Consider the following 13482-nt stretch of genomic DNA (forward strand, 5'->3'; position numbering starts at 1 on the left):
GTACGCAGGGCATTGTGGGTACATAGTTTAGCTGGAGCGGCGTCGGCGGGTGTGCCTCCAGAATGGACTACCATTCCCGTCGTGCACTGCGCTCAACTCGGGCCGCCCTAATCTGTGTTCGCGGATGCCTGGGGATAGTAGTTTCGGCCGCGTGGATGTGGATCTGAACCGGGTGGCGGGGAACTCACCTTCCCAGCGACCCGTTTGACAGGGCGGGGCGCCTCACGAAGATGGTGGCGCGAGCGGCGTGTGGCTCCTGTCGTCTTCTCCAGTCTCAACTCGGTGCACCGGCCAGCGTTTCGCTGGTTTGGAGTCCCCGCCCTCCAGGTCCCTGACCCCGCGCCCCCTTACCGTGTCCCTGACTCCTAGTTCCAGGAATGCCTCGTGCTCGTAAGGGCAATGCGCTCCGCAAGGGCGGTCAGCGCCGTGGAGGAGGTGAGTCCGGGGGCTCCGGTAGAATGGTTCAGTAGTGAGTGGGAGGTGTTTCGTGGTTCCCCTTGGATGTCACCGAGGGTCTTGGGTTGGCGAATCTTGCGGGATCAGACCAGTGCAACCTCCCAGAATTCTGCTAAGGCTCGCACGTGCCTCAGCAGGCATTGGCCACGTGTGCGCCCGACTTGAGCTCATTGCCAGCTGTTTTTCGAAATCCCGCGCCCGCAGCGGTGATTTGGCCAACATTTAAGAACCAAGATTTTCCCATCGCTGCTGGGGGGTGAACAATCACTCTAGACAAAAGCCCCTTTGCCAAATACTAGTGCATTTGCTAGACTGCGCAGGGAAGTTGGTGGAGAGGCCTCGTCTGTTCCGTAAGCCGGTGAAGTGTGATTGGGAAAGTACATAACTGAGGCCTTAGCACTTGGGCTGGAGACTCGGTGGACGTCCAAGAGCATGAGTCCATCTTGAGACTCCTTATCAGCCTCAACCAGAAGCATGTCATGTTGCGGTAAACACGTTAATTCTGCTGAGATAAAGTGCATGCCAAGCACAGTTTTGATCCGACTGCCACACTAATGCTGCTTGGGTAGGTAATGCTGCTTGTCATTAGTAGGGTTACAAGGACTAGTACTGCAACCAGTTACTGAGTGGTTTCTGATGGAATCATGGGGAGGCCCCGTGAGAGGAGCTCCTGGGTGAGACCTGAGAAGGAAAAGCGCCCCAGGCAGAGAGCCTGTTGTGCAAAGGCCTGGCAACCAAAGGACCACAGTACAGCGAAGCAAATAAGGAAGTCTGGGCTGTTTTGATAAGTGACAGTAAGAGTAAAGGTGAACAGAAGCCAAGGTGTGGGCGCAGCTTCTTCCTTGAGGCAAGTAATGTTAATAGTCCCTAAGCAGTAGGGACTGCCACCAGATCAGAACCTGTCCAGGACTCTGCTGCAGCAAGTAGCTCTGCCTCAAAGCCAGTCCTTGGCCCTGGAGAGAACTCAAACACAGGAATGTACCTGCCCACTGACACTTTGGGAGTCCCCTATATTCTTTTTCAATGCTCAGTCAAGAGCTTCTTCTGGTCTTTCACTGCTAGGAAGAGCCATTATATCTATATCTAAAGTTCAGGGCCCGGAATGGACCAAAGGAAGCTCAGGAACACTGAGCGCTCAGCACATGCACTGGGACCTGGGCTTCTGCTCCCAGAGTTGATAGGTAGCTTAGTGAGTGTGGTGGCCTGTAGCAGCACCCTTACAAGTCAGTTGTTCAAAACTGGGCACTGGTCAAACTATAGCTCTGCCAAGATTGGGGTGGGACAGGGGATGCTAGGGTATAGCCCAATGGAGAGCATAAGACCCTTGGGTCTCTGCCTGGGGCGCTTTTCCTTCTCAGGTCTCACCCAAGGAGCTCCTCTCACGGGGCCTCCCCATGATTCCATCAGAAACCACTCAGTAACTGGTTGCAGTACTAGTCCTTGTAACCCTACTAATGACAAGCAGTATTGTACCCTGAGCCCTAACTTTTACTTGTTCACTTTTGAGCATAATTGAAACCGGGCCACAGGCCTATGTGGGACTCATCCAGTCCCTTCTGTCACTGTGTGGTTCCTACTATCCTTAAAGCAGCTGTACCCTCCAGGGGTCCCCACTCACCAAGTCTGGCAGGTTGTCCCTGGGTAGGCCTAGCACCTACCAGCAAGACCTCCTCCCCTTTTTCCTCGCTTCCGAATTCAAGTCCCTCTGCTGCTTAACCTGGCCTTGGTTTGCTCATCTTTACAATGGGATAGCATTCATGAAGTTACACGAGGTACCCTGAGTCAGCCCTCATCCATGCAAGCTGGTCGGATAGCAAGTTTCATGTTCCCCAGGTGCCAGGAGCAGTACCCAAGGCGACTCAGGTTCCAGCGAGGATGAAGCAGCCAGTGAGGCCCGGAGTACCACCAGTGAATGTCCCAGCCTGCTCAGTACCACTGCAGAGGACTGCCTGGGTGAGAGCAGGTTGAAGTATGACAGGGACTCAACGAGGGCTCCACTGGGCAAGGACAGGATTCAGTGGTACCCGGCTGACTTTGCAGGTGGGGAGGCTGTGGATGAGCAGAGCCAGCAGGACAACCTGGAGGAGAAGCTGAAGGACTCGGTGGACTGCCTCACTGACAAGAGGTACCTCTGGCTGCTGGCCAGCTTCTGCGCGCAGGGCCTTTGACACGCTTCTGCACGCTCAGCCTTTGCCAGGTGGAACCAAGGGAGCCATCACCCATGTGAACCCTTTCTCTATCTCCCTCCCAGTGCCAAGACACGGCAAGGAGCTCTAGAGAGCCTGCGCCTGGCCCTGGCCTCCCACCTGCTTCCTGACTTCTTGCTGGAGCGCAGCCTCACGCTGGCGGATGCCCTGGAAAAGTGCCTTAAGAAAGGTCAAGTCCTGGGCGCTTGGGGAACCCTAGCTAGGCAGGTGTTGACGCTTGCTGCATGCGCTAACTGGAAAGCATCCTGTAGGAAAGGGTGAAGAACAGGCCCTGGCTGCTGCGGTGCTAGGCCTGCTCTGTGTGCAGCTGGGCCCTGGACCCAAGGGCGAGGAGCTGTTCCATAGCCTGCGACCGCTGCTAATCTCGGTGCTCAGTGACAGTACTGCAAGCCCCGCTGCCCGACTCCATGTGAGTATGTCCATGCCCCATGGACCCTCATCCCAGAGCAGGATGTCGGGGTCTACCTATCTTGAGAATCCCGGCCCTAAAGAGGTTGAGCCTCGTGTAATGTTCCTGTTGTTGAGCCATGGTAGCCTAGCTTTGTCCTCTTCCCAACAGTGTGCTTCTGCTCTTGGCTTGGGCTGTTATGTGGCTGCCACCGATGTCCAGGTAAGTGGACTTTGGGCATAGGTTATGGTGTAGTGGCTGGACTCAGTGACTCTGTCTGTGAACCTCCCCTGTCTCCCTGTGCTCCTAGGACCTGGTCTCTTGCTTGGCTTGCTTGGAAGGTATTTTCAGCTGGTCCTGTGGTTCTAGTGGCTCCCCTGCTGCTCTGGTCCCTGCCAGCCTACATGGCCTTCTCTGTGCTGCCCTGCAGGCCTGGGCATTGCTGCTCACCATCTGTCCTAGTACCCACATCAACCACATCCTCGACAGGTAGGAACAGGTGCCTACTGGGAGTGGGGGGATTGCGAAGGGACCCTCAACCCCTACCCGGAACTTAGCTCGCTGTTTCCTTAGGCAGCTGCCCCGGCTGCCGCAGCTCTTGTCCAGCGAGAGTGTGAACCTGCGGATTGCTGCTGGCGAAGCCATCGCTCTGCTCTTTGAGCTTGCCCGGGACCTTGAGGTGCGAGGGAAGTACCTGCTGGCATCGTGCACACACACGCACGCACACATGCACACACAAATCTTCAGTCTTGGGTCATTTTGTAGGGGAGGTGACCCCAACACTTAACATGCTAGGTGCTCTAGTGGGGATTCTGAGCAGAGTTGAACTGCTGGGGAGAGGCCAAGGAGGGCTGAGAGAAGAGGAGCCAGGCAGAGGAGAGCAGCACCATGTCCAGTTCCAGAAGAATTCACGCTTCTACCAGCACCTCATTGTTCCCACACAGGAGGACTTTGTTTATGAGGACATGGAGGCGCTCTGTGGTTCCCTGCGTACTCTAGCCACTGACAGCAATAAGTACCGTGCCAAGATTGACCGCCGACGCCAGCGCTCCATTTTCCGAGCCGTGCTGCACTTCGTTGAGGTGTGTGTGAGAACATGAGTATTCCTTAAAAAAGTGTCCCCAAGGGTTGGGTGTGGTGTTCCACACCTATAATCTGCCCCCCCCCCCACACACACACACACACTCACTTAGGGGCAGAGGCATGGTGAATTCCAGGACAGCTAGGGCTATGTAAGCCCTGTCTCAACGCTCCCTGCAACACACGAGTACACGAGAGTGCTCCCAGGCATGCTAGCCAGTGCTGTCATGGGCCTTGTACCTACAGGGTGGTGACTGTGAGGAGGAGACAATCCGCTTTGGACTGGAAGTGCTCTGCATAGACACCTGGGCTCGCCACCGCATCTACACAGCCTTCAAGGATGTGCTGGGCTCGGGCATGCACTATCACCTCCAGAACAACGAGCTTCTCCGCGACATCTTTGGCCTGGGCCCTGTGCTGGTGCTGGATGCCGCTGCCCTGAAGGCCTGCAAGATTTCACGTTTTGAAAAGGTTTGCATCTTGGCACCTTTATCTTTCCTCCTGTTCCTTGGAGGCCTCGAGCTGTGAGCTGGCTGTGGGAGGAGCCCGAGCTTTCCTTCTCTGTTCACCAGGCTCCCTTCTTTGCCTCCCTCAGCACCTATACAATGCTGCAGCCTTCAAAGCCCGGACCAAGGCCCGGAGTCGTGCGAGGGACAAGCGGGCAGACGTCTTGTGAAGCAGACTGGCCAATGAGAAGGCTACCCATACCCTTACCATATTTTTAACAGAAGACAGAGCAAGAACTGGTCCCCACCAGTGATTGTCACTTTATTATTATTATTTTTTTTAATGATTAAACCAAAACTAGACAAATATGGGAGGCCAAGGGCTCAGGACACTCAAGACTCTGGCCTCTGTATCTGCACTCAGCCCTGGGGCTATGGCCTCATCCTGTCCTGTCTCAGGTGAAACCAAATGTGCACCAGTCCCAGAGCTGAGGGGCAGGTGAGAAAGGACTGACCCTTTCATTTTTTAAACCTTTTCCCCTGGAGCCACTTCCTGTGGGGTCTGGCTCCTGTCCACAGTGGCATAAGGTAGGCAAAGCTACCTAGACTGAATGTGTGTGCTGATTTTTAAAAATGACAGAGTATTAAACCATACTTGTTCCCCGTGACCTTTATCCTGAGTCCTTTGCTGGCCTTCCCCCTCCTCTCCCACCCTAGGCTTGGCCCCAGCTAGATCTCTATTTCATCTTTGCCCTCCAAGGCAGTCTGCCTGCATGGTCCCCACCCCCAACTCAGCCTAGCCTGTCTGAGAACTGAGACTGGACCCCCCACTAGGAGGCCTGGCAGAGTGGGTGGCCAAGCGGGACAGCTATTTCTAGACTTCTGAATCTGCTATCTGGGGGTGGCCAAAGGGTGCTGACAGGCCATAGGAGGAGCCAGGAGGCGGCTGGTGCCCCATCCTCTGACCTTTGGCTATCCAAAGGAGAGCCTTGGCACCAGAAGGCTTGATCAGGCCTAACCTGAAGAGGTCAAGACAGGCGGAAGCTATTGAGTCACGTCAGGCTCTTGTACAGAAATCTCACCAAGGAAGTAGTGTAGACGTTGCTAGCCATCAGTGGGAGAACAGACCTGCCAAAGGTCCCTTTATCTCCCCCTCATACAATGGCATCTCAGCTGGGTGCCCGAGCTTCGCTGGAGTTGAGCCTCCTTAGCTGACTGAGGCTAGCCAGGCGCAATTTGAGCAGCGTCTCCTCTTGTGTGCGCAGTGTGTGTGCCAAGACCCTCAGGGATTCGCTCTGCAACACTGGGGATGGGAAGACATTTGTGGGACCTTGTCAGGCTTGCCATTCCAAATCTCCAACCAGCCCAGCATCAGGGGTTGCCCACTGACCCCCTGCCCCACCCTTTATTGCTGCATTTGCAGGTGCCCTGGGTTTCCAGCCCTGCTTGTCCCTACCACTTAGGTAGACAGCCAGGATGGCTAATGCCAGGCAGGTGAATACTAGCAGTGCCAATAGCAGTAGGAACCCCCCACGGCCACACATGGGGCTGCAATCAGCTTGGGTACACATTGATGACGGCAAGACACCCAGAAGCTCTTCCCACGTCTGTGTCTCTTCAGCCAGATAGGGCTGGAGTGAACCTGCAGGGAAGATGGTTTATCAGGAAGGTGGTACCCAGAGCATCCATCCCCGCCCCCCTTCGCATCCTTACCTCCACTGTGTAGGTCGCTGATGGACTCCACTCTGTGCAGACGTACCTCCTGCACGTGGTTAGGAGCCAGTGTTCCCCTGCTCCTCTGGTTCTGCATTGGCAACACAGTGTCTGTAGGGGGCAGTGGGACTGATTTGAGCAAGCCAGTCACTCCTTACCGTGTAGGTAAACTCAGGCTGCAGGGACTTGGGACATATGGAAACTACACCAGTGGCCTTTGGTTCCAAATTCCCTACAAGTTCAGGAAGGACTCAGTTTTGATGCAGGGTTCCAAAGGCCTAGTCCGTGTATAGGGGTCTTGACATGTTCCCATGTTCATGGTCAGGCATTCCTCCGCCTATTCACTACCAGCAAGTAGTTCACCAACCTAAGCCCACGGCAACAGCGAGTTTGCCATCGGTTCTGACCTGATGATATGGCACCTACTCCTAGGCAAAGCAACTGCCTTCCTGACTGTGGTTCGGGAGCCCTGCTGTTTTCACTCAACAGCACTGCGGGAGCCCCGTTTTTTCTTAACAGTTTCATATAAATCTGAGGACTCCTTCCAGCCTCCCTCTGAGGTTATCTGGGCATTTAGGTTGTTTCCAATTCCCTTTGGAAATTAACCCCCAGGACATCAATGATTTTTTTTTTTTTTTTGGTCAGGACATCAATGATTAAATATGAAGGTTTTCCCCACTTTCCTGAAAGTCATTGAGGACAATTCTCAGAAGTGGAGTCACTGGGCCTGAGGACAGACTGTAAAGCTGTCGTTAGCCTGTCTTCTGAAATCCGGTCCAGAGCCCAGCAGTACAGCATCACCAGTAGGCATCCCGCTGGGGGGAAAATGGATGCGTGTGCTCGTGGAAGCCAGAGGTCTCAGACCTGGCACAGGAACTCAACAGGCCAGGCTCACTAACTGCAGACCCCCCCCCCTTCTGTCTCCACCTCACCAGAGCTGAGATGACCTACAGTCCGCCTTTTGCTGACTTTTGCTTGTGAGCATGTCACAGGCTCCCAAGAAATGAACTCAGGTCCTCCGTGCTTGCAAGTTTTTTCTGAGTTAGACCAGACTCTGGATGTGCAGACCTTGACATATTTGCTAACTTGAGAGATGAGAAACAGCTTGACTTTGCCTAGGGGTCCTGAATAATGAGTGTCAATTACCCTTCCACAGGTTCTGCCCATCTAGTCACTGACTCTATGGTTCCCTAATGGTTTTATTCAGATTTTGTTTTTGAGATAGTGTCTCACTATGTGACCTTTGCTGGCTTGGAACTCATCAAGTAGCCTATGGTAGGATGGGCTTACCCTCAAAATTCTCTTGCCTCAGCCTACCCATTATTGGTATTTCATGTGTGTATCACTATACTGGCTTTGTGTTGTGTTAGTGGTGTGTGTGTAGTGGATACCCACTTGTGTTTAGGCCCTTGTGCAGACGTGTAGAGAGCAGAGGAGGACCTTGGGTGTCCTTGTCTATTCTCTGCCTTATTCCTTTGAGGCAGGGTCTCTTCATGAGGCTGGAGATCAGGTTTTGCTTTTTTGATTAGGGAAGCTGGCAACCAGGAAGCCCCAGCGATCCTCCACTTCCCAGTATACACAGCACCGGAGTTATAAGGTACACAAGACCACACCTAGCTTGTTATATGGGTGGGTACTAAGATCTGAACTCTTGTTTTTTGGTTTTGGTTTTTAAAGACGGGTTTCTCCAGCTCTCTGTAAACCAGGCTGGCCTCGAACTCACAGAGATCCTCCTGCCTCTACCTACTGAGTGCTGGCTGTGATTAAAGGGAAGGCGTGAGCCACCACAAACTCCAATCTTCAAGGTTATGCAGCAAATGTTTTTTTTTCGTTTTTGTTTTTTTTTTTGTTTGTTTGTTTGTTTTTTAGTTTTTCGAGACAGGGTTTCTCTGTAGTTTTGGAGCCTGTCCTGGCACTAGCTCTTGTAGCCGAGGCTGGCCTCGAACTCACAGAGATCCGCCTGCTTCTGCCTCCCGAGTGCTGGGATTAAAGGCGTGCGCCACCACCGCCCAGCCCGCAGCAAATGTTTTTAATCACAGCAAATGTTTCTAATCTCTTCCTCCTTCCCCTTTTGTTTGAAATGGGCTCAGAAAGTTCCCAGACTGGTCTTGAGTTCCTGGTTAACTCAAGTTATCTCTCCTCTTCAGCCTTCCAGTTACTATCAAAATATTTATAATTTCTAAGTAACTATAACTACACTTTCTCCTGGTGTTATGTGACTGGATATTCATTATTTTGAAACAGGGTGTCACTATGTAGCACTGGCTAGCCTAGAACTCGTTATGTAGAGCAGGCTGGCCTTGAACTCAGAGGTTCTCCTGCCTCTGCCTCCCAAGTGTGCACCGCCAATGCCTTCTATTGGGTTTTGTTTTGTTTTGTTTTAGTTCTGCTCCACCAGAACTTCAGATGCTGCGGGGGCAGGGGGGGCTAGTAACAGTTGTGGCAGGACACTGGGTAAGGGAAATTTGGGCCCGCTAATGTGCTTGAAGCTACCCCTTGACAAGCTCACAAGCAATTCAAACAAAAACAGATGCTCTCGGTCCTTAGGCCTGGCTGATGGACTCAGGTCACATTAAGACCCCCCCTTGGCACTTTATATTTGAGCATATTGTATTGCTACAGAAAAAAAAATACATGGTAGATGTTACAGTTAAATCATCCCCCCTTAGTAGAAGGCAGGCCCTTTCTCTGCAGTATAAAGTACGGAGGACCACAGATGGCTTAGCAGGTAAAGGCATTTGACTGGCAGAGTGTCAGTCTCGACTAGGCTGAGACGCTCCAGTTTAGGGTATTTAAACCCAAGGTAGGGCAGACCGGAGGCCTGGCAACTTCCTAGTCCCTGGGCCAGATGTTGAAATGCTTCCTGGAACCACTTTGCGCCCCAGTTCCTGCTTCTTTTGCTGAAGGAAGAGCTGAACTGCTTGGCAGCTCCCCAGATGCCCACACCCACTTGGATAAAGCCTATAGTACCCATTCTGAAGTGAGAGCTGCAAATCCCTCCCCACGGCCCGTAGCAGGGGAAACTGAGTCAGGACCTGAGAAAGGGAGGAGCTCTAAGTATGACGGACCCATTCTTCATCAATGCAAAGGGGTAGGTCCCTAGAACAGGATGTGGAAAAACTACTCAAGGCAATGAGGGCTTCTCCATAGGGCACTGGGTCCAGAGCCCTGCCCTCCCTCATGGCTACCCTCTCCTACCTTCTTGGGTCTCCTCAGGCATGGCGTTGATAGGTAGTCAGGGGCCCGATGAGAGTGCCCAGTAACAGAACTGGACAAAGACAGCAGTGACTCCTTTGGGATCCTGGGAAAGGCCTCCCGGCCTCCCAATTTGGTCTTAAAATAGGCCTGAGCTCACTTCCCTGGGCTATATTTAGAGGGGGCATCTCTGAGCCATGAAAAGGGGCAGAGTGACCCAGATGGGTCGGCCTAGACTACCTGCTTGGGGATGGGGCTCAGCCAGGAGCAAGCGTCAGCTAGCACACGGACCCAGGGAACTGAAGGCCATACCAACTCTATACGCACATAGGCTTTGGGGCCTTCATCCAGAAGGCCGGCATGCAGCATGTGCCATGTGGCTATGAGGAAAGAAAGCCTGCACGTCTCCACTCAGCCGTCCCTCCCACAGCCCAGCCATCTCCTTCCAGCACCCGCCCGTGTGACCAGCTAGGACCAGCTAGTGGGGGTGGTGGACAATGACGCACAAGCCATAGGGATCCAGCAGCCCCACGAGTGAGCACCCATGCTGACCAGTGGACAGACTGGGATGAAGTTGGTATTTCTAGTATTAAACTAGCCTTAGGTAAAGAGAACCTTGAGAGTGTAAAACAGGAGCAAGGGGTCCTAGCCAAGAGTACTGCGAATAAAAAACGCAGAGACATGACTAAAGGATTTAGCACAAAGTAGTCTTGATCCTCCCTCTCCCTCCTCTCCACAAGGGCTTAACAGGCCACATGGGGGGGCAAGTGAGGATGTACATTGCTCACTATGGAGGGAAGGAAGCTGGTCCAGTTTCCAGGCCTTAGTCTGTGTGCAAATGAACTGTGTTCTGCTTCTTCTCGACTGTGCAAAGCAAGGCTGGGGGGGGGGGGTCTACCTTCCAAAACATCCTGAATCCATCTCACGTCACACTATCGTATTAGGCTCCTTGATGTTCCCCAGACTTGGCAGGTTTGTTCCCCACGCCAAGGCTTTGGACTGGTTCTTCCATCCTGGAATGTTCTGCCACCAGACATCCTGTGACTGGTTCCTTCTTATCTTTCAGCTCAAGTGTCAGCCCTTCAGTGAGTTCTGCACACATTCTTGCCCACAACATCCAGTACTGTTTGTTTTTCCATCAGAGAGCTTAGCCCTGCCATTAATAGTTGGAGAATGCACTGCGCATGTCAGCACCCCCTGGAGCCAGCTGGATCATCTAATACCACTTTGGATCTTCACTACAGCAAATTTTTTTCCCCTTCGAGACAGGGTTTCTCTGTGTAGCCCTGGCTGACCTGGAACTAGCTCTGTAGACCAGACTGGCCTCGAACTCACAGAGAACTGCCTGCCTCTGCCTCCAGAGTGCTGGGATTAAAGGTAAGTGCCACCACCACCCTGCAGAATGGCAATTTAAGATGAGAAAAATTTAGGCCTTTGGACTGCTAGGACGACACCCGTGGCTCCCAGCAAGGTCAAGGACTACCTGTTATCTGCTGGGGCCAATCCAACGTCAGCTGATGAAGTGTTTATTGCATTACTTTAGTACAGTTGGCCTGCCTCACCTGGATCCCAACAGCCTAATTCATAGCTTTCTGCTCACTGCCCAAGAAAGAATGCTTCCCCCAGGGCAGGTACTCAAGACAGTTCTCTGGCCCTGGTCTAATATGGAACCCCACTTCTCTGTCCCCTCTCTGCAGGCTAGAACCTGAATTAAGCCTGGACTACTCTTCTGAGGCTACATTCGCGGGTTATCTTGTTAACAACTTAGCTGGCTCGGCTACCCTTTGGCCAGGGCCTATGTATTATGAGTTAGGTGTCTCTCTATTGGCCCAAGGACCTCAGTGTGCCCCAGCCACAACGCTTATGTCTTTCTGGCGTTTGCCCCCTCTTCTGAGTGTCAAATCCAGCCTGGTCCCCTGTGTGGGGACATCCCAGTCACCAGTGTGCTGCACTACGTGGCCCACGCTCAGCACGCAGCTCAGAGGCATGCATCCGCCTGTTGCGACCCTTCCGACGTGACTCTGCTGCCACAGAGTGGGGTCCAGGCTGCGGGCGGGGCCCAGGCTGCGGGCGGCACATTCGCAGGGAGTTTGCCCCTCCACCGCCGCCCGGCTCCACCAGCTGCAGGAAGTCTCGGTACCAGAGTTTAGGGCCTGGGGGTGCAGGGGCTGCTGCCTCCTCAGCCCGTGCCAGTCTTTCGGCCTGCACCGCACTTAGCACGTGTAGCACCAGGCGACACAGTGGCCGTGAAAAACCTTGTTCGACCGCGACACACAGATACACGCCGGAGTCCTGGCGCCGCAGCCTATGCAGCAGCAGCCCCCGGGCTGTCCGCTCAAGTCGCTCCTCGGCCAGCACCTGTGTGGGGACAGGCACAGAAGCAAAGGGTCATTTGGGGCCAAAGTTGGATGGGAATCATAGATGGTGGCCCATACTCACTTAAGGCTAGGTGCGCAGGGATAGGAAGCCTTAGGATGGGTGAGAGGGGTCACCTGAATGCGGGTTGAGGGAGACAGGAAACCTCAGTGGGCTAAGGTAGTGGGTGGGTCAGGAGTCTAGTTGGACACAGTGGGGGCATCACTGGGCTGTGGAGTTCAACTAAGGACTGAACAGGTAAGGAATCTGACTGCAGGGCCTCATTGAACTGGACTCCTGTGAGGTACAAGTCACAGGCCTCGTTGGGCAGGGCATGGCTTCTCTTAGATGGGCCTGGTTAGGAAGGGTGGAGGGAGGCACACCTGGGTGTGAGCCACCTCCCCTGCACGATGGAAGGTCCACTCCACTTGCGCCTGTAGCGAGCGGGGCTCACACTCCAGAAAGGCACTGCCGTTCTCCACGCCTAAGACCTTCCGCTCCAACAGCGCAGGGTGGGAGGAGTCTTGAGACAAGAGGGCAAAATTCAGACAAGGTAGGGCTGGGTGTGGCAATTTCAAGGCCTGAGTGTAGGAGCTGATGAGGTACTCACCCCCAGAGCACAGGGTGCTAGGGTCACCATTCCTTATGTCTTGCCTCCGGAACCGCCTGAGGGAGATATTAAAACCTGTGACCCCTTCTCAGCTGGTGGCAAAGCAGGTAGTGACCCGACCCCCCCGCCTCTCCCCCCCACAGTGGCCCAATCCAGACTCCATGCCAGCCCACCTCTTGGCAGTAGGCTGGAAGCGTGTGCAGGCTGATCCATCCCAAGCACAGTAAGGGTCACGGGCCAGGCAGCATTCTGCGCAGGCGCGGCCTAGGGTAGTGCAGCGATGCAATGCAATCTGGGCCACCGCACTCGGCGATGCTACGTAGAGCTGGTGCTAGAGGGCACAAGAACTCCAGTCTGATTGAGGGTAGCCCTTACCTGGCTCCCTTCCGTCAGGCAGCCTTCTACCCACTTGACGGATGCGAACACTGAGGTCGCATTGTCTAGCAAAGCACAAGCTATTCCTGAACTCTGGGCTGTGAAGACTAAGGAGAAGCGAGACAAATGGGGTGCTGGCTGGTGGTGCTCCTCAGAGTTCAGTTACTCACCCTTTTAGAGGAGATTTGCATGCTGGTGATGGTGGCAGAGTCCTGAAAGGAGGCAGGACATGGGATCAGTGTTTAATGAGTTGGGGTGATGTATCCTAGAGTGACTGGAGATGAAGCCTCACCTCGAACACCTGCAGCTCTTCCAGGAGAAGTCCCTCAGAGTTAGGTCGGCTGCCCTTGGGGACTGAGATCACTTTCAGCACTGTGCCCACATCTGTGGAAATGAGAAGAGGGAGGGACTTGCTTTTCCCTGACAAGCAGGTGCAGTGCCCACCTGAGTGCTGTGGTTATTATTTTAACTGGGCAAAGGTGTGTTACATTGTTTAATTATGTAAAGATGTGTTTGCTGTTGCACCTTGCCAGCCTAAGGCAGCTGATAAAAAGCTGAAGGGGGGGGGGCTGGAGAGATGGCTCAGTGGTTAAGACCACTGGCTGCTCTTCCAGAGGTCCTGAGTTCACTTCCCAGAAATACATAAAGCAGAGCGTG

At 53.7% G+C, this 13482-nt stretch overlaps 3 protein-coding genes across 3 annotated transcripts in view; 1 reads left to right on the plus strand and 2 right to left on the minus strand.

Moving 5' to 3' along the window:
* The first annotated feature begins 170 nt into the window (after positions 1 to 170).
* Ifrd2 (interferon related developmental regulator 2) lies at positions 171 to 5245 on the plus strand. Its single transcript, XM_005347856.3, has 11 exons — positions 171 to 435; positions 2290 to 2409; positions 2497 to 2581; positions 2708 to 2832; positions 2915 to 3072; positions 3223 to 3273; positions 3362 to 3540; positions 3625 to 3730; positions 3996 to 4133; positions 4378 to 4602; positions 4727 to 5245. The coding sequence occupies exons 1-11, from the start codon at positions 378 to 380 to the stop codon at positions 4805 to 4807; spliced, it is 1326 nt and encodes a 441-aa protein (XP_005347913.1). The 5' UTR covers positions 171 to 377; the 3' UTR covers positions 4808 to 5245.
* A 501-nt stretch (positions 5246 to 5746) lies between these two features.
* Positions 5747 to 9519, minus strand: Lsmem2 (leucine rich single-pass membrane protein 2; the record flags this gene model as incomplete). The annotated part of the gene is made up of 4 exons (XM_005348193.1): positions 5747 to 5880; positions 6034 to 6219; positions 6291 to 6401; positions 9489 to 9519. Coding segments are annotated over 4 exons (462 nt in total), but the record flags the coding sequence as incomplete, so codon positions are not given.
* Positions 9520 to 10188: 669 nt separating this feature from the next.
* The window catches only part of Sema3b (semaphorin 3B), a 12197-nt gene continuing 8903 nt past the window's right edge, over positions 10189 to 13482 (minus strand). The window contains exons 15-20 of the mRNA XM_026778898.1: positions 13118 to 13209; positions 12996 to 13037; positions 12624 to 12781; positions 12451 to 12506; positions 12224 to 12363; positions 10189 to 11843 (exon numbers count right to left, since the gene is read on the minus strand). Of these exons, the coding sequence (XP_026634699.1) occupies positions 11421 to 11843; positions 12224 to 12363; positions 12451 to 12506; positions 12624 to 12781; positions 12996 to 13037; positions 13118 to 13209 (911 nt within the window). The 3' untranslated portion in view covers positions 10189 to 11420. The remainder of the gene's footprint in view (positions 11844 to 12223; positions 12364 to 12450; positions 12507 to 12623; positions 12782 to 12995; positions 13038 to 13117; positions 13210 to 13482) is intronic.

Source organism: Microtus ochrogaster, chromosome 5 (assembly GCF_000317375.1).
Source record: "Microtus ochrogaster isolate Prairie Vole_2 chromosome 5, MicOch1.0, whole genome shotgun sequence".
In the NCBI taxonomy this organism is placed as follows: Eukaryota; Metazoa; Chordata; class Mammalia; order Rodentia; family Cricetidae; genus Microtus; species Microtus ochrogaster.